This window comes from Hipposideros armiger, unplaced genomic scaffold (genome assembly GCF_001890085.2).
Source record: "Hipposideros armiger isolate ML-2016 unplaced genomic scaffold, ASM189008v1 scaffold_195, whole genome shotgun sequence".
Taxonomy (NCBI): Eukaryota; Metazoa; Chordata; class Mammalia; order Chiroptera; family Hipposideridae; genus Hipposideros; species Hipposideros armiger.
The window spans coordinates 1,819,112-1,837,325 of NW_017731545.1; the positions used below are offsets into that span (position 1 = coordinate 1,819,112).

General features: G+C 43.0%; 1 protein-coding gene across 1 annotated transcript in view; it reads left to right on the top strand.

Moving 5' to 3' along the window:
* Positions 1-18,214, top strand: part of CFAP61 (cilia and flagella associated protein 61) — a 323,912-nt gene that overhangs the window by 160,645 nt on the left and 145,053 nt on the right. Inside the window, exon 17 of the mRNA XM_019653120.1 lies at positions 882-1,016. Coding sequence (XP_019508665.1) covers positions 882-1,016 — 135 coding nt within the window. The remainder of the gene's footprint in view (positions 1-881; positions 1,017-18,214) is intronic.

Here is an 18,214-nt window from a genome sequence, read left to right on the forward strand (position 1 = left end):
TATTAAACACATCTACAGCTCAGTTTTACTTTCTTTGCTTTCCAGCTTAAATACAATAAATATATCTTTAAAAATGTTGGCTTCACAGTTTAACTCTTGAGGTTTAAATGGTTGAAATACAGAGTTAGTTTCACCAAAACCCCTAAAATTTCATAAATATGAGAGAAATAAAGATCACCATGTTCATCTTTCTCTGCCAAGTTTTAAACATTGGGTAAAATTAATATTTAAAGCATTCTCCTAAAATATGATTTATCATAGTTCATTTCATTCCAGTAAGCATAAATCCAAGTTATAATTTAATATTAAGTCAAAATAATATGATCCAAGTCCCCCACCCTACTCCCACTTTCCAGTGCCATCTTTTTGTTTTAAAGCACTTATTTTATCAACCGAGGTCCAGTTGAAGTAGCTGTGACTTTCACAAACAGACGGATTTTTACATCTGTGTTCAGTTGCCCTCAGGTGACATTTTTATCTATGTGCCTTCTTAAAGCAACTTGTGCCAAACATGCAAAGGTTAACAGGACACAGATAACACAGCTTAATGGGGTCAAATCAAGCTGATTCATGATCACTGTGGAAAAGAATATCCTCTTGGGGAAAATACTTGTACTGAAAAATCCCATAAACCAAACCACTTGTTTATCTGTCATTCCCACAGAGATAGTAATGTAATTACTCTCATAATTATCTTCATTAGTGTCAGGCATTATCTACAATTCATTCCTCTGCTCGAAGAGTATGTTTGTTTATTTGCTGAGATTTTTTCCCCCTCCGATTTGGCTGAGTTCAGAATTTTGTATTTGCAGAGCCGCACGCAGGCATCTGTGCTGCGACTCTGACATTTTCTCCCTGAAACAGAGATTGCTGTCTTGCAGGTCCAGAGCTCCTACGCCCACTCCCTGACATCCGCCCTTCATTACTTGGTTCCCGTGCGACCACGACGACAGATTGTCTATCCTCTGGAAAAGCTTGGCATCAACGCTCCATCAAAGGCGGTCTCCAAGGCTCCGGTGGGTAGCCCGGCGGCAGCAGGCAGGAGGCGTGGTGCCAGCTCATGCGGGTGTGGCAGATGGGGTGGCAGCACTGTCTTCTCGGGAGCAGGCTGCTTCTTAATTACAGGGAGCCTGGCGCTCGCGCCCTTACAGGCGCGCCCTGCGGAGGCTCCGCTGCAGCCCTTTACTTCGGGTAGTTGTTCCCCAGTAAGCCTGACACAGGAGCCTCGGGAGCCTTCGGGTGACAGACTCCACGGACCCCGTAGGGACTCCTTCGCATACTGCTGTGTCTCAGGACGAGTGGCCTGGAGTGAACCTCTCAGCATTTTTCTGTTTTCTTCCCCCTTGCTCAAAAGCAGATTTCCCCTTTCCATCATGTTTTGCTTTCAAGGCAAAGTGGTCATTGGCGATTTGGACAAAGCTAATGGAGAAAATTGAGCGGGCTGCTTTTAAGATATTTGGGTCTGAGTACTAAGCTGGGTTTGTTAAGTCCTGTGGGAAATCAGGATGACTAACAGGAACATATTAGCTACCCTGGGTGGCAGGGGGTTTGACCTTAAAGTGAACGGCTCCAGTTGCGCTTACAGCCAGAACAGGAAAAAGGACCGAAATAAAACCTAGGTTTCGCTTTAAGTGGAAGAGTATGTGTATATGTACACACAGCTGTGTTCCGTAGTTTAACTGGAAAACATGATTTTGTCAGGTTGACTTGCATGTAGGCTTGTAGTGTTTGAATAATACATTTCCACTTAAATAAGTTAAAAAAAAATCCCTCAGTGGGCTGACTTAAATAAGTTGTCCATGTGAGAGAGAAAAGAGGAACGTGGAAAGTTTAAACTCTCCAAACATTTAGCCAAGAAGTTGCTCATCAGAGCTAGATATGGTGCTCAAATAAACAACTTGTGACAATCTCAGCACTGCAGGAAGTGCATCATTGCACTGCCCCCACCTCTCACTTTATGTATGGGGAGGGGGGCGGGCGAGGAGGCTCCACCAAGACCCATCTTAGAAGCAGCTGCTTACTGAAACCGAGGCTGCTTTCAGACTACGTTTACCTACATATTTATAAAATAAAAAATAAATTTACATTTATTTTCTGACAAGTTCTAAATTTATATCTGAGTAGAAACTAAAATAACAATTCTTCCCCCCTCCCAACTCTTTCCTGTGGAAAATGTCAGGCATATGCAAAAGCAGAATTATATAAAGCAGGGCTTTTCATTCTGTTTATGCTGAGGGACCTTGTCTTTTAATATACAGTAAATCATAGATTAATAGTTTTATAAAAAGTGAATTCCTAAAAAAATGAGATTAAAAAAACAACAAAATTGAAGTCCAACTATTTTATTATTAGATTTAACAGACAGAATTACTCTGTCCAACTGGTATAAAAACTTCTGAATTCTCCAAATCTCTATACTTACATCTTCACAGACCAGTACCAGTCTGTAAACGAGCACCTGTGTCAGACCATATGCAGAGTTGTGCTGACTCCCATATACTTGGCCCTCAGCTTCAACAATTTTCAACTGTTGGCCAATTTTGTATCTTCTACACCCCCACCCACTTGCCCTTCCTTCCTTAGCATTTTGAAGCAATCCCCAGAGACATATCATTTCACCCAGGATCTTAGGTGTGTTCTCAGGTAGCAGGGCCACAGCATTGCAGCTCATACTCTGTCTACTCTAGAGATAAGAGTGCCGGGGCACATCTGGAGGACCTTTGGGATGACCACCAGGTGGGTCTATTTGTGAGTGGAGATCCTGGGAAACGACTCCTTTGGAATGAGCTAAGAGCCACATGTTTGGTGCAAAGAGAGCATTGGGGTCAGGGAGGGTGGCTTCATCCATATCTGTCCCTGAAACACAGCTTATATCAAGTCATGCTGATTCCAGGAGAAGGGGCTGCAAGTACACGGGTGCAGCTTCTGTGTCAGATCAGGGTAATGATGAGAGATGCTGCCCTTTTGCAGCCGCTGCTGAGACGTCTTCAGATATGGATAAACCATACATCCGGGCCTGGAGAAGCCCTCCCACATCAGTCACAGCCCATGGCTCTGGTGCCTTCAGCCAGTCCTCTGGTGGCATGAGTGGTGGGGCTGGGGGAGGGGGCGGGCAGGGGAAGGCATACAGAGCTGTGTTGTTGATATCAAGAGCACTGTTTTTCTGAACACCAGGTCCCTCCCCCACCCCCCACCCAGTCAACCTCCCACCTCCCAGAAATCTCCAGGGAACACTTTGAGGTGAGCTGGAGCTCCAGATGGGGTGAAAGCCAGAGGAAACATTTTGTTTCATTGGAAACAATCTTAACATTGCTTCCCTGGTTGGTATGAGCTGAAATTATTGCCTACATTTAATAACCTTCTCCGTGGTCATTCGTGTCAGTGTGCTGTGTCCCCCCAGGGCCGTTGCTTATTTCAGGACATAGCAGAGGACGGATTGTCTAAATCCCTGAGACTGTTTCTTACCAGCTGTGGGGAGCTGATGCTTGGTACCTGTTATGTTGTCCTGTGTTGTTCACTGTATCGATGAATTCTGACTTTTTAAAGAAGCACTTTCACTGCTACTGTGTTACTCATTCTTGAGAAGGTCTTTGTAAACGTTTTGATTTAGTAAACGAGATTTAGTAAAAATTTCAGAAATCTTGAATGTTTGATCAAAGGATTATCAAGAGCATAATCTACATTAATGGGCCTGGATGTTCAAAAGTTAAAGTGCTATATTATATGATTTAAATGTTTTCTTTTTAACATTTTAGGTGGATTTAATGTTATCTGAGACAAAAAGAACCAAATAGAAATTTTTTAGGAGAAATTTCTATAGAGTCCTAAATACATTGATTTCTTAGCAGAGCAAATAGTATTGCAGCCATTGAACTAAGTGACGTTGAGCAGTTGTCATACAAAATGGAAATGAATTCCATTTTATATTTGCCCTTTAAATGTTACATTCCCCGCTCTCCGAGTGCATGGAGCTTTATATGTGCCCCCAGCTTCCTCTCCATGTCTGCACATTTCTCTTGCTGGGCACTTGCCTTTCATACCTTTTATCCTATTTAAACCATCTCAGAGTGACTGCTCATTCCCTCGCTTTCACCTAGGAAGCAAGTCTTCAAGGGAACAGATCACTCCAGGCATGAGTAATGGGATAGAAAGCGTTTCATCTCAGTGGGTTGCCAATTTGAATCTGGCACAAGCCATCAGTGATTGAAATTCATCACCACATGGCAGGGAAATATATTCCCTCCCTACCCTACCCTAAAGCCCTGGTAGTTTCTGCCTGATTTGGATGATAGGTGTCCCTGCCACAATACCTTCCCTATCATTTCTGTTAATTGACAGCCTGCCCATATCAGGTTCAGGGAAAGGACCTGGAAAACATGTAAGTGATTTTTATCACACATTACAGAGGTAGGCTCCAAAGATTCATCATAATATCTCCACGTGGGGTCAACCAGTATAGATTCATAGACAAGAGTGGGGACTTTATTTCTGACCAAGACCATAACCACATGGGGTGGTCCTGGAAGAGTTGTTTCTTAACTTGAATGGGGCTTCTTGGCCTGTGCATTTGCATTCTGAGAATTATTCTAATGGGAATTTTTATTAAATGAATCAACACGGCCCACTTGCATGAGACCTATGATCCAGGGAAACTCAAAATTTGTCTGAATGAATTGAAAGGCCATATTAATTAAAGACTATGGAGCAAGTTGACCCACACTTATTTTGGGGTTGTTCTATGTGCAAGCTTGCTTTCTTTCCTTCCTGTCCCTCCACAGGGATTCAGAGATGATTGTGACATGGTCCCTGCCCTCAAGGAGCGTTTAGTCTAGTGTCAGTATTACCCTAGGACTGTTCAGGTAGTTAAACCAGGGATGGTAGAGGGCCGCCCTGGCCCACAGTCTCGAGAGCCAGACTCAGGGGGAGTAGCCACACTGGGGTTAGACCTGTTCTGCAGAATCTTTCAGGAGAGAATGTGTTTGGTCGAGGCACTGTTTCCTTTCTAACACTAGGATTTTAAATTATTCTTACTTGTGATATTAAACACCAGAAAATCTGCTTTCATCTTAAACAGCTCCTTCAGTATCAATAAATGTTCCCCATCATATACTTCTGTCACTTTAGTTCTTATTTTGGTTTTAGTGTTTATGGAATTATAGTGTGAACTTATCTTTTTTCTTTTCAAATTTTTTGGGGGACCAAAGCCATTCATTATCTTTCAGATCACAGAATCAGTTTAGGAATCACACTTTCAGAGCGATCAATGCCTGTTGTTTTTTGTTTTGTTTTGTTTTGGGGGTTTTTTATTTTTTTTATTTTTACAAAAGTTTATTTGAGCCAAACTGATGACAATTGCTGGAGGAACAAAATCTCAAATGCTCCAGCGAATGACAGTTTTTCAGTTTCTTTTATGCATTTAAGATTAAGGGGGGAATTTAAGGAAGATGACATGAAGGTGGGAGGAAGCAAGACTGGGATTGGATTACAGGACAGTTAACAAGATGATGTGTTCTACTAATGGTGGTTACACCTTTGAGGGGCATTACTCTTGGCATTTCAAAGGTGTGTTAACCTAGATGCACAAGGATCATGGACAGGGCTGAGTTAAAAACCTTTCACTGAAAAAGTTATAGGCCTGGAGTGTGACTACCCACCATGATCTATCCAGTTATGAATTTATGATTTATTACAGTACCCCCTTTTCATCCACATGTTTTAAATCACTAAGTTTTTGGATGGTTAATTATGCAGTAAAGGCTCCCAGAACAACCCTACCTTGTTTTTGGCCTCCTGGTATCAATACCTTTCTTCCTATAATAGGATTTTCCTTGAGGAGCCCTACCTTCAGCTCATGTGGTCTGAGTGTGGATGACCTCCACCCTCTGGCTTCTTCTAGAATGACTGTGAAGGAATTGCTAAATGGAGAGGTCTTGAACCCAGAGCTGTTGGGTAGTCCTCTCTGTCACCTCTTGGGGAGCATCTGCTGGAAAATGGAGCAGAAGAGAGAATGAGTCTTGATCCAGCTGTTCCATCCCTGGCCTTTAAAATTGCATGAGCCAAAAAATTTACTATTTTGCTTAAGCCCATTTGAGTGGGATATCTGTTACTTGCAACTGAATGAAAATATTCCTTGAGTGTCAGGAAGCTTGACACAGGCTGAGCAAGTTCCCAAAAGAAGGTTATTAGAGTAGCAGAGATCTCTAGAGAGTGTGGGAAAGGGAATTTCTTTTTCCTCAGCCCCTACTGTACCTCAGGGCCCTAGAATGTGATACCATCTTTGTCCTAGAGGACCTCCTGGGTACAAATGACTCACTGCAATTGTGCTAACGTGCAGCAAAGGAAAATTCCACAGCAGCCAGAACATATAATATTCGTGAGCCTGGGGGGGGGGCGGCATGGAAGGTCTCCCTGAGAAGCACATGCAAACTGAGACTTGAAGGCTGAATAGCCTGGGAAATGGGGGAAAGGGAGTGATTCTAGGCAGAGGAAACAGCATGTGCCAAGGCCCTGAGGCAGAAAGATGCTCTTCACCTTGAAGGGGGGAACAGTGTGTCACTAGGTAAAGAGAGGGAGTGGCAGGAGCCATGTTATCTCAGGATATACCAAGCTTTTCAGTAGAAAACAACAGAAACAAACTCTAGCTAGTTTAGGTTCACCAACTATCAAAAGCACTAAAAAAGTGGACTGAGGCCACAAAACCAGCATGACAGAATGGGTACAGAAAGGACACCATTGTCTCCAACATTAAGCACTGAACACTGCTGCCTGTGCCACTCGCCCAGCCAGCCTGGACACTGGGCAAGATCTCACCGCCCCACCACAGCCCCCACCAGGGAACATTTCTCCTGGACCCCCCAAGCCCTAGTTCTGGGCATCACTGGTTCTCTAGAATAGATGCCACAAATTGGCAGAAACTGGGTTTAAGCTTGAAGAGAAACTGGGGGACTAGGTAGCATTTTCAGCTTCTATCATGAAAGGTGAACTCTGCCACATAATGTGGGGGTACTTCCCAAACCTAGCAAAGGGTTCCAATGACAAACACTAGGGTAAGAGCTGGTCTTGTGTGGTTCTAAAAAATGTCCCTGTTGTTATTTTTTATGGTTGCTTATTAGTGATGATCTGTTTAAATCTCCACTGATGAATTCTTTGAGGACTCCATTTTCCATTTATCCTTTTCTACAAAGCAAAATGCCAGTTTACTTAACCCTTCCTCCTCAGAGCTAAGTGCTGGCCCCCTTGTTGCTGGTATGTGATCTCTCAGGAAGCTGCCACTCACTGGCATTCATTTGCCCTTTGAGTTGCCCCTTTTCATCTCGCCTGTTTTTCTCCAGTCCGGCTATAATTACCATCTGATGAACTGTCACTGGATACTGTTTCACTTGTACATCTGCTGTCCTAGGAAAGTGCATTATTCTCCCAGCACCTGCTAGATTTTCCCCAGCTTAATTGTTTCCCAACTCCTTCCTTAAACTTGGAAACTTTCACTGCCGGAGGTTAGACTTCTCTTGGTTGTACTTGTGGTTGAGGCATGTGTATATGTGCACGCACACATGTGTGTGTTTAAATTAGCCCTTTAGTGTCTCCTTGGTGGAAGTTTCTAAAAATGCAAACCCATATTTTTCAGCATCATATATGCACTGATCATTATTAATGTGGCCATAGTGATATTTTCTTGAAATGAAATTAACCCACTTTAAATCCCTGCCATGAGTCAAGTTTGTGTTTTCAAGACGCTTGTCAGCCATTTCCTACACATTTACACCACCTGTGGGACATGCATTTTCTCCTATTTTTGGTGAACCCTTTTCTCTGACATCCTTAGAGTAGTTTACATATATTCCTTCATGAGCTCTTGTTTTTTCTCCAGAGAATACAAGTTCTATGATTTATTTCTTTCTAATTCTCTGAACACTATCTAGTTCAGTATTATACATAATATATATATTTATATCAGAATGACTCATAAATCTGGTTTCTTCTCATTATTATCATAGTTCTTTTCTTTTAGAAAGGTTACAGAGTAATAAACAATAACTACTCCTACTAATATGTATTTAGCTCTTCTAAAGGCTTCTCATGAATTATCTCATTTAATCCTCATATTAATATTTTAATAGTTACTAATACTATCATCCTCAATGTACATAAAGAAAAAAGGAGGATAAATGACTTGTCCAAAGTCTAATTCAGTGACTGAGCCTCAAACCCAGGCAGTTGGATGCCAAAACTCATACCTTCAACCACTATATAGATATATAGATATAGATATAGATATATAGATACACACACACACACACACACACATACACACACACACACTGGTATGTATATACTGTTTTATCTAAAAAGCTAAAGTACTGATATCATGATTTATTATAGGAAAAGCAAGCCACAGAAAAGGAAGATGGCTTGATGTGGACCTTTTGGAACCTCTCAGATCTTTGGTACCTGGGACTTAACCAAAAGGTGACCCACAGACAATTGGCTTTCCCCCAGAGCAGTGGGGATTTTCCTCTTGGCTGAGTCAGTCACTCTTGGGTTTGATCTGGTGCCAGCCTGACCCTGGCTAGGCTCGTCTAGAGCAGATATTTGGGTCCAGGTTGGTGTGCTGAGGTCAGTTTTTGGACACCAGCTGACCCAGCTTGTCTGCACATCTCTCTGTTGCATCAGCTTGTTGTTACAGACCTTCCAAAATTATAATGGTGGCTGCTGGGAAAAAAGGAAAAATATTATGATCCCATATGTAGGTTATACTACAAATTTCTCAAGATTCAGTTCTATGTTGCATGTGGATTCATGGTGTTATTAGAAAGTGCTCAAGTAAATGCGTAGGATTTACTAGGATGCATGACTGAAGGTTTACCTGGAAGGTGAAGGGTGGACAGGATGTACACTAGTGGCTGATCAGCAAGCCCTGGGCGTTGTTTAGAAATTGGGCTGCAAACGAGTGGCAAAATGAGGTCTTTAGGGCGTGCCAAGAGAAGAAATTGTGAAAAATAAAGTTATTTCTTTACATCTGCATATCATCAAAAATTAATCCTACATCTTGTCCTCATTTTCTAGAATAGATATTGTAGGAAAATATCTCCTTCCCTCTCTCCCACCCACCCTCCTCTCTCTCTCTCTCTAACAGCTTTATTGACATATAAATTATATATCATAAAATTAATCATTTAAGCTGTACAGTTTATTGGTTTTTTTAAAAATATATTCAGAGTTAAACAACCATCACCACTATCTAAGTTCAGAACATTTTTGTTACCCAAAAAAGAAACCCATTAGCAGTCACTCCCTATAGCCTCCCCCCACAACCCTCCCCCCACCCCACCATCGCCCCAGCCTGAGGCAATTACTAATTTACTTTCTGTTTCTATGAATTTGCCTATCCTGGACATTTTGTATAAATGGTATTATACAATATGTTGTATTTTGTGACTGGTTTCTTTCACTTAGCATGTTTTCAAGTTTCACCCATTTTGTAGCATGTATCAGTACTTGATTCCTTTTTATTGTTGAATGATAGAACTGTCGTATAGATATACTACATTTTATTGGTTGGTAGACATTATACTTGTCTCCACTATTTGGCTACTATGAATAATGTTGCTGTGAACATTCGTGCACAAGTTTTTATGTGGATGTATGTTTTCATTTCTCTTGGGGATGTACGTAGGAGTAGAATTGCAGGATCATATGGTAACTCTGTGTTTAACTCTAGAAGAAGTGCCAAACTGTCTTTCCAAAGTAGCTGTACTGTTTTGCATTCTCTCATTCTTAGCTCTGCTCCAGCATTTCTGCTAGTTAAGTGGTGAAGTGCTGGTTAACTCAAGGCTGTGGATGGGCAGTATACCTAACTGTACTTTCAGTTTCAGGAGTGGCGCTTTCCCACCACTCTGAGAGAGTTTCACACACATAGTTCACAGTACACCACTAATAAAAGCTTCAGTTCTTTTGAAAGCAGCGATTTTTCTAAATTAAAACCTCCCCTGCTCTTATCTTTCCTGCATCAGCCTTCCTAGGGCCTATACGGACATTTAGGAGGGTTCTAGCAACAAAGAAAACACCCATCTAAACCACAGGAGTGAAATGGAGGACTTTCTGGGTTTTTAAGCCACCAGCATGTCTATCCTTTGTTTCAGTCCACGTTCAGTGGTGTTATTGCTCTTAAAAGAGCCACCGCAGCTCCCAACAGGAAAAAAAGAAAAAAAGAGGTCCTGAGGCCGTCCTGGATGCTGATCAGGTTCTTCTTGCACAGCTCGGTAGGAGGGGGGGAAATGCTTTCTGTTCCCTGCAGAGACCGGGTAATGAATGCCACAGAGGTCCAGAAGCGCCTCGGGATACAGCAGCCGCCTGCTGCAGTGCGGTGCTCTGAAGGCTGCAGCCGAGCAAGGCTCCTGAGTGGACCTGAGCTCTAGGCAGGAACTGGCCTTCACAGTTAAGTGGCTTCTGCAGGCTCAGCCTTCAGGGAGGAAAGGCCTGGATGGCAGCGCCAACAGGAGCCTTTGTTTGCTTTGTGTATTTTAAAGTAACTGGGGATATAAAATGACAAAGGGAACAATTAGAGCTACAGATGCTGACTAGGGAAGTTACATCTTTTCCCCTTGATTAAAAAAGAAATGTGTTGTTACAAAAGCAGTATGTATTTATGGCAGACATTTTAGGGAAAAAAAAATAGAAAGAGAAAAATCCATAAAGCCTACAATCCATTATTTATAGGTTACCTAGTTTAGTGTTTTGGAGTTTTTACATGTAGATTATTTTTTTTGTGGAAAAAAATATATACAATTAAATATGAGATCATATGTATATAGTGTTTTCAAACATTCTTTTTCACTTAATACAGTTGTCCCTCCGTATCCAAGAGAGATTGGTTCCAGGACCCCCGCAGATACCCAAATCCACAGATGCTCAAGTCCCTTATATATAATGGCGTAGTGTTTGCGTATAACGTATACACACACCCATATCTGTATTATAATACCTAATACAGTGTAAATGCTATGAAAATAGTTGTTATACTGTATTATTTAGGGGAAAAGACAAGAAAAAAAATCTGTACCTGTTCAGTACTGACGCAACCATCATAACTATTACACATAGTACAAGTCAGCAACAACGCAACTTTCTTTTTCCCGAATATTCTCACTCTGAGGTTGGTTGAATCATCAGTTACAGAACCTGGGGATACAAAAGGCCAACTGTATGTTGTGAATATTTTTGCCTGTTACTAAGTACTCTAAAGTGTCGTTTTAATAGTTGCAGTTGCCCTTTGACAATTTGTAACCTTTGAGTAATCTCTAGCCCTGGATGAGTACTTTCTCTGTGCCAGGTGCTGTGTTTCGTGCCTGCTTGGATTATCTCGCTGCATTCACACAGAAGTTTGCGTGTCATTTTCTACATTTTATAGTGGGGAAAACTGAGGTTAGGAGAGGTTAAGTTATATAACTAAACATTAAGTCAGCAGGACATGTGGGAATAATCATGAAGCCACTTGATTTCTGACTCCAATCACCCTGTAAATGTGTTCACTGTGGCTGGCCAGGTTTTCCCCTGTACCTGAATGGAAAGTGGGCAAGTCCAATGACTTTTCTGGTTAATTTTAGGTAAAGTTGTGTGGGTCACTCCAAATCACAAAGCATGGTCTTAATTCCATAAAATTGAACATTTTACATAATAATCAAACCTCAATTTTCACCTAAAGATTACAGTCCCCCACCTCCTGGTAAAGCCTGCTGCTTACAGGAAGCCTTCAGAGGGGGAAGGAGGGCTGGGGGGGCCTCTTCTCTTTTTCTAACTCACCGTGCCCCTCACTAATATAGCATCTATGTAGCTGATTATTATTTAGCTTTTTTTTTTTTAAGCCTGTTAGTGTCTTCCTATTATTTAGCTATATTTCTGTTCCTTCTGAAATTGAGGGCAGGGTGGGGAGGAATAGTTGAGGAAGCAGGCAAGTCTGTACTTGACTGCTACTGTCATAGGGATGGCCCCTGCTCTGTTGGCTGGACTCCCCTTCTCATGGCATGTGCTTGGAGTTTCTTCAGAGTTTCCTGTCACTGGGGGCCTCTCCCGTAACTCAGGCACACATCCTCCATCTTTGCAGTCTGAGTCTTATTTGCCCCCCCAGCTGGCCCTATAGTAAGACCGTATGATAAAAGCTCACATCTATGTGAGTCAGCAGACTGCCAGTGCAGCCCACCCAGCAGCAGCTGGCCTGCCCGTCATATCCTTTAGATTTCTCAGTCAGGAATCACTCACCAATCCACTGTGTCTGCTCACTGTGGGAACTCATGTGAACATAGACAGGCAGCCACCACCTCTCATCTTAGGGTAGAGTGACTTGTGACAGTTCTCATTGAGGAAATCTCCAGAAAAATCCTCTGTTATATCCATTCTTCTAACCCTTTTGTATCTTCATTGTGAATGGGGGTTGTTTCTATGTGAAGGGTGAAAAGGATAACTATTGCATTGTTCTGTATACCTGAAACTAACAATAAAAAAATTTAAAAATAAAAAGTCATTTAGCCGGTGCTTTGACAGTTTTTACAAGGGGAACTCCTTTGGAATGTAGCATCCATTGTTTTCTTGCCTCAGATGTCCTTGTGTGACATCAACTTGCCCAGGGCCATACAACTGCTGGGCTGAGGCCCTGGGACTGCCACTGCCGCACCTCAGATCCCAAGATTCACCTCGGTTGTTTGTAGCCAATTCCCTAATGTTGGTCATTTAAGAGTTTATTCCAATTTTTATCACTGTAAACAATGCTACAGTATTCATCTTTATTATTTTTGAGCACATTTATGATTGCCTTTCAATAAAGTCCTAGAAATAGTTTTGCTATGTCAAAGGTAAACCTACCATCTCTTTAATCAAAAAGCATAAAGGTTTTTTCTTTTTTTTAAACTTTTTTTTTTTAATTGGGTAACAGTGTGTTTTTTCCAGGACCCATCAGCTCCAAGTCAAGTCATTGTCCTTCAATCTAGTTGTGGAGGGCACAGCTCAGCTCCAAGTCCAGTTGCCGTTTTCAATCTAGTTGCGGGGGCGCAGCCCACCATCCCATGCAGGGGTCGAACTGGCAACCTTGTTGTTGAGAGCTCGCACTCTAACCAACTGAGCCATCCAGCCACCCACCGGCAGCTCAGCGGCAGCTCAGCTTAAGTCATCTTCCATCTAGTTGCGGAGGGCACAGCTCACTGGCCCATATGGGAATTGAACCGGCAACCTTGTTCAGAGCACGCACTCTAACCAACTGAGCCACCCAGCCGCCCAAAAAGCATAAAGTTTTAGAATTTGAAATTGAAAACTTGTGATTCTCAGCATTAGAAAGATGATTTCTCTTTGTAGTGTGTTCCTTTATCTGAGTAGACCATCAGCATGCATAGAAAACCCCCTCCACCCCGCCTTTTTCTTCCTGCCACATATAGATTTTTAAGACAGCTAATCAGGTGTACAAAATGGCAGTCTTCCATTTTCCTAACTTAGCTAAATCTCCATTCCACTTGATGGGATAAAAACTGATCTCAATCAAGTCCAGGTAAATTTAACCATTTAAAGTTTATATAGAGTCCATTCAGTAATTTCCCCTTTTAATTTTTGAGGTGGGGAAGACATCACAGTTCTCAGTGCTCATGGAGTCATGGCATTATGGAGGGCAGAGAGGGCTGGTGCTAGTGCTTGGGTAGCGCCTGTCGCCAAAGGCATCCTTTGGTCTCAGAACTTTAGCATGTCCTCCGCCATCCCTTACTTTGGCATCCACGTCCCCAGTCAGCCCGCAGAGCTTGCAGTGGGGACATTCCATCTGCTTCGCTGGAAAACTCTCTCTCTCCCTTCCTCCCTCCCTTTTATACCACCCTGCGCTATGAGAAGCTCATGACCTGACTCGTTTTCTTTCTTGCCCTGGCGCCACCCTCAGCCATCTCCGCCCTTCTCAGGAGAGATGGCAGAGGCCTCTCTGTGAGGCACAGTTCTCTATACTGCCATATTCTCCAGGACATCTGTGGGGGGCCCTGCCCTTTCCCTTTACTTTTATGGCCTTAACCAGGGGAAGGGGAAGCCTGTAGTCCATCCATCTCTCTGACTGTGTTCCTTCTTCTGGTCTTGGGACAACAGACTATGCTATCACCATGTGTTTTTCTGAAATCTGTCATTTCAGGCATCAACTCTGACTTTGCAACCTGCTATCTGCCTTGAAAAAAAAAGGAGAAAAGTGACCCACTTGTTCTCCTGTAGCATGTCTGCCCAGTGGCTGGTGTCCCCTCACTGTTGCCTGAGGGGTCAGGAGTCAACAGAGACTGGGCAGGAATGAAATACATCTGTTAATATAAAATGGTACCTTACTACAACGATAATAGCAATACATGAGACTGTAGACCAAGAAGGCCCCTTCTGGGCTGACTGACCCACTCCCTCTGGCCCGTGGAAGAGTGATAAAAACATGGCTCCACCCATTACGAAGTGGTTTTATATCAATAAATGCATATATCAGAAAGTGTTATAAGTCTAGCTTTTAGGACTTCTCATGAAAGCTTTTAGATGTTATATCTTATGTGTTAATAAATTCTAGTTTAAAAAAGTAGAATATGGGGCCGGCCGAGTGGCGCAATGGTTAAGAGCTGGCTTGGGACGCCAGAGGGCCCCGGTTCGGATCCCACATATGAGGGCCAGTGACACTGCCCTCCACAGCTAAGATGCTGAACAACAGCTCAACCTGGAGCTGGGCTGCCATGAGTCACTGGCGACGGCGTAGGCTGCAGCCCCTGTGGCAGTGGGTTGCCATGGGCTACCGTGTATAGCCAGCAGCCAGCGTGAGCGGCCAGCAGCCAGCGTGAGTGGCCATCCAGAAGCCAGCGACTGATCTTCCTCGCCCGGGAAGAGCGCAATGATGGTGCCAACTTGGGCCAGTGAAGCAACGTCCTCCACAACTAGACTGAAGAACAAAACGACAGCAACTTGTGTGTTCCCCTTCCCCCAATTCCCCAGCGCTGTTCCCATCCCCCAATTCCCCAATAAAAATCTTAAAAAAAAAAAAAGTAGAATATGCTTTCTTAGAAGATGTGAGAAAAAAGCCGCAAGTACCTGGAGATTTTACAATCAAATTGAGCTCAGGTGGATTAAAAGTCTTCCATAATTTAGTGATTTTCATAAAGCCATCTGAGTTTAGTTATTATCATTATTTGCACTCACCAAATCTGAAGGGAAATGACATTTGTGTTTATCAAGGGCAAAGGGTTAAATGGGCATTGGAAAGTGAAGTGCCAATACCTGGCAGAGTGGCCTTCTGTCCCCCATGCCAGCTTGGCTGAGGGAGGGGTTTGCCCTCCCCTCTGTGCATTGCCCGCCTTAGAGAAGCAGCTTGGAGCCCTCAGTCTTCAGTCGTCAAGCTGCTGCTCTCTGGGGTCAAACCTCTTTAAGGAAGTATAAAAACCTTTACCTCAAGACCATTAACCTTAGTCAAGATCACTGATGTCATGATAGCCATAGTAACCAACTTAATGAGCAAGAAGAAAGCAAAAATGATGACTTGAAAACAGAAAAACTAAGAATAAATAAGATATGGAAATAACATGGGAGCCATAAAGGTTTTTTATTGCTACTTGTTTGAGATTATCAAATATGACTCAACTACAGTGCAGGCAGGTTTGAGCCATTCAGGCAGTTGAAACCCATTGTAATAAACATAAATTACATACTATACCGCCGCGCCTACTTTTTACACTGGACAATCATGTCCCAGTTTTGTTTGTTTTGTTTTTTTAATATAATTCAGTGCATTGAAATTATCACCATGGTAGTCGTTATAATCGAGGTTTTTATGGTAGTTTGTGTATTTAACCAAAAGGAGCTGTGCTTCCAGGGAGCCAGTCTCAGGCAGCACTTTTTGGTCACCATAGTGAAGCCCTGAGGGCAAAACCATCACCACCATTCATTGATCCTCTGTATGGTGCTTCCGTGAAACCACAGGTAATCGCTGATTTAAAAAATTGAACTGGGTATTATCTAACACAAGTTGCAATTTGTGAGCAGGTCACAAAGATGGTCTGATAGTGTCCCGTGGAACTATATGTACTTGAAAAGTATTTTAATTTGTTTACTAGACAACCTCGTACACTGGGTCTTGGGTCACTCTGTGTTGGTAGGACCGTGGCTAGTGCCCCCTTAGATTATGTAACTTCTAACAGCTCACCACACCCTGCATGTCACCAATAGCGAAAGATGGACACACAGCGAGATATACAACTGAGTGATTCTGATTCACTTCAAGGCTAAGCAAATGCTAAAGACTGAAGGAGTTTGAGCAGCTGGGCTCAACTCCATGCCCATTGCCTTGCCCATGCCCTTGACTCTGCATACCTGTTGTCTTTTCAGGTGGAAGCACCTGCCTCTCTCCTGCATGGGGATATTTCCACCGTCTCGCCTATCCCTGTGTTCTGCTCTGTGGGAGCTGTTTGCTCTGAAGGATGCTGCCTGGGGCCAAGAGCCTTTGACCCCACTCAGATCCCATGCTGAGATCCAGGTTCCCTTGAGCATGAAGAGAGACAGAACAGGAGTGGACTGGCTTCTCTTTGCCAGCTGGCCCATCTTCTGGGGACTTGCCCCCATTGGAGTGCAGATGGGGGCTACAGCACACCAAACCCAAATTCCAAAAGCATCTCCAGGCCCTGAGTAATCAAATGCTTTTTTTGTAGTTATTTAACTATGGATTTATTTCAACTATATAGAAGTATGCGTGTGTATGATAAAAATAGAAAAGAAATATATACAAGCAAAAATAGTTGTGTTATAGTGCTGGTGTTAGAGGGAATTAAAAAAAATTCTGAATATTGTTGCCTTTGCAAAATATAACAATGTATTCAGCAATGCATTATTACTATTCAATTAGTCTCATTATATTTCTTTTCAAATAAAAGAATACTAAAAGTAAGAACAACCAAACAAAGTCAGGAGAAATAATAACAGTTAACATTTATTAAGTGTTATATGTGAAAGGCACTATTTATCTTCTTTATAAGAATTACCTCATCAATTCCCCACAACCACTTCTGGTCTAGGAACTCTTCTTATTGATAAACTACATAGCTCGGTTTCAAACCCGTGTCTTCTCAAATGCTTCTGATGATCTCTCTCTCTCTCTCTCTCTCTCTCTCTCTCTCTCTCTCTCTCTCTCTCTCTCCTCTCTCACATGCACACACACACACACACACACACACACACAGTACACACAATCCTCATCCAAAAATGGCTCTGGAGATGTGCTCAGATTCTGCATTCCACACATATCTGCACACAGTCAACTCCCCAAGTGCAGTGTGTGATAACAGCCCGATTCTGGAGTTTTCTGTTCCTCACTCCTGCCTCTCCTATCCAGGTTGCTCTGCGAAAAGCCAGGTGTGTTTGTCCCTCTCTGAGCCTGCTTCTACATGAGACCACCTCATTTGTCCAGGTGTCCTGTTCTTTGTCCAGGACTCTGATATGCACCATGGTTTGGACCTGCCTTTCATGGAATCACCCCCTGCCCACGCGTGGACAGACTCCTCTGCCTCTGGTCCTGCCTAAACCATGGGCCCAGGGCCTGTTCTGCATCTCTGGTTAGGGAGCTTGGAGATGGAGACTGAATTTATGTCATTTGCTCTATTAGTATTTATTGTATGCTGATCACATGGTGGGCCCCATGCTTGGCACTGGGGCTGCAGCTGTAAAAAAAAAAAAAAGTGGGCAAATTGCTGCTGCCCAGGTGCCTGCATTCTAGTGGGGAAGTCAGACAATGGACAGACAGACAGGATGCTCCATGCCAGGCGGTGGCAAGAAGAAAGCCCAGGAGGGGATGGAGAGTGAGGGGCTTGGGTCAAGAAAACCTCTCCAGTAAGGGTCATTTAATCAGAGGCCCATCTAATAGGCAGAGCGATGGTGTGAGGGCCAGGAGGGAGGATTGGACTTCATGTATTCCTTCAGATCCATCAGAAGCCCAGCCTGGCCCTGGGCCTCCCCTTGCCCCCATGCAAGAATCTGCCTCCACATGGACACACACCATCAGATGCAGCACTGAAGGCTTGATTCTTTTTATTTCACAGTTTTTAAAAAAGAATTTCATGCAAGAAGCCCATCAGATGCAATTAAAACATCTCAAATTATGTACTTAAAACAAACCCACCCTTTCTTTTCAAGCTCACACAGCTTGCTAAAAGCAGAACTAGAGCTATGTGTGATTGTAACTCCCCTT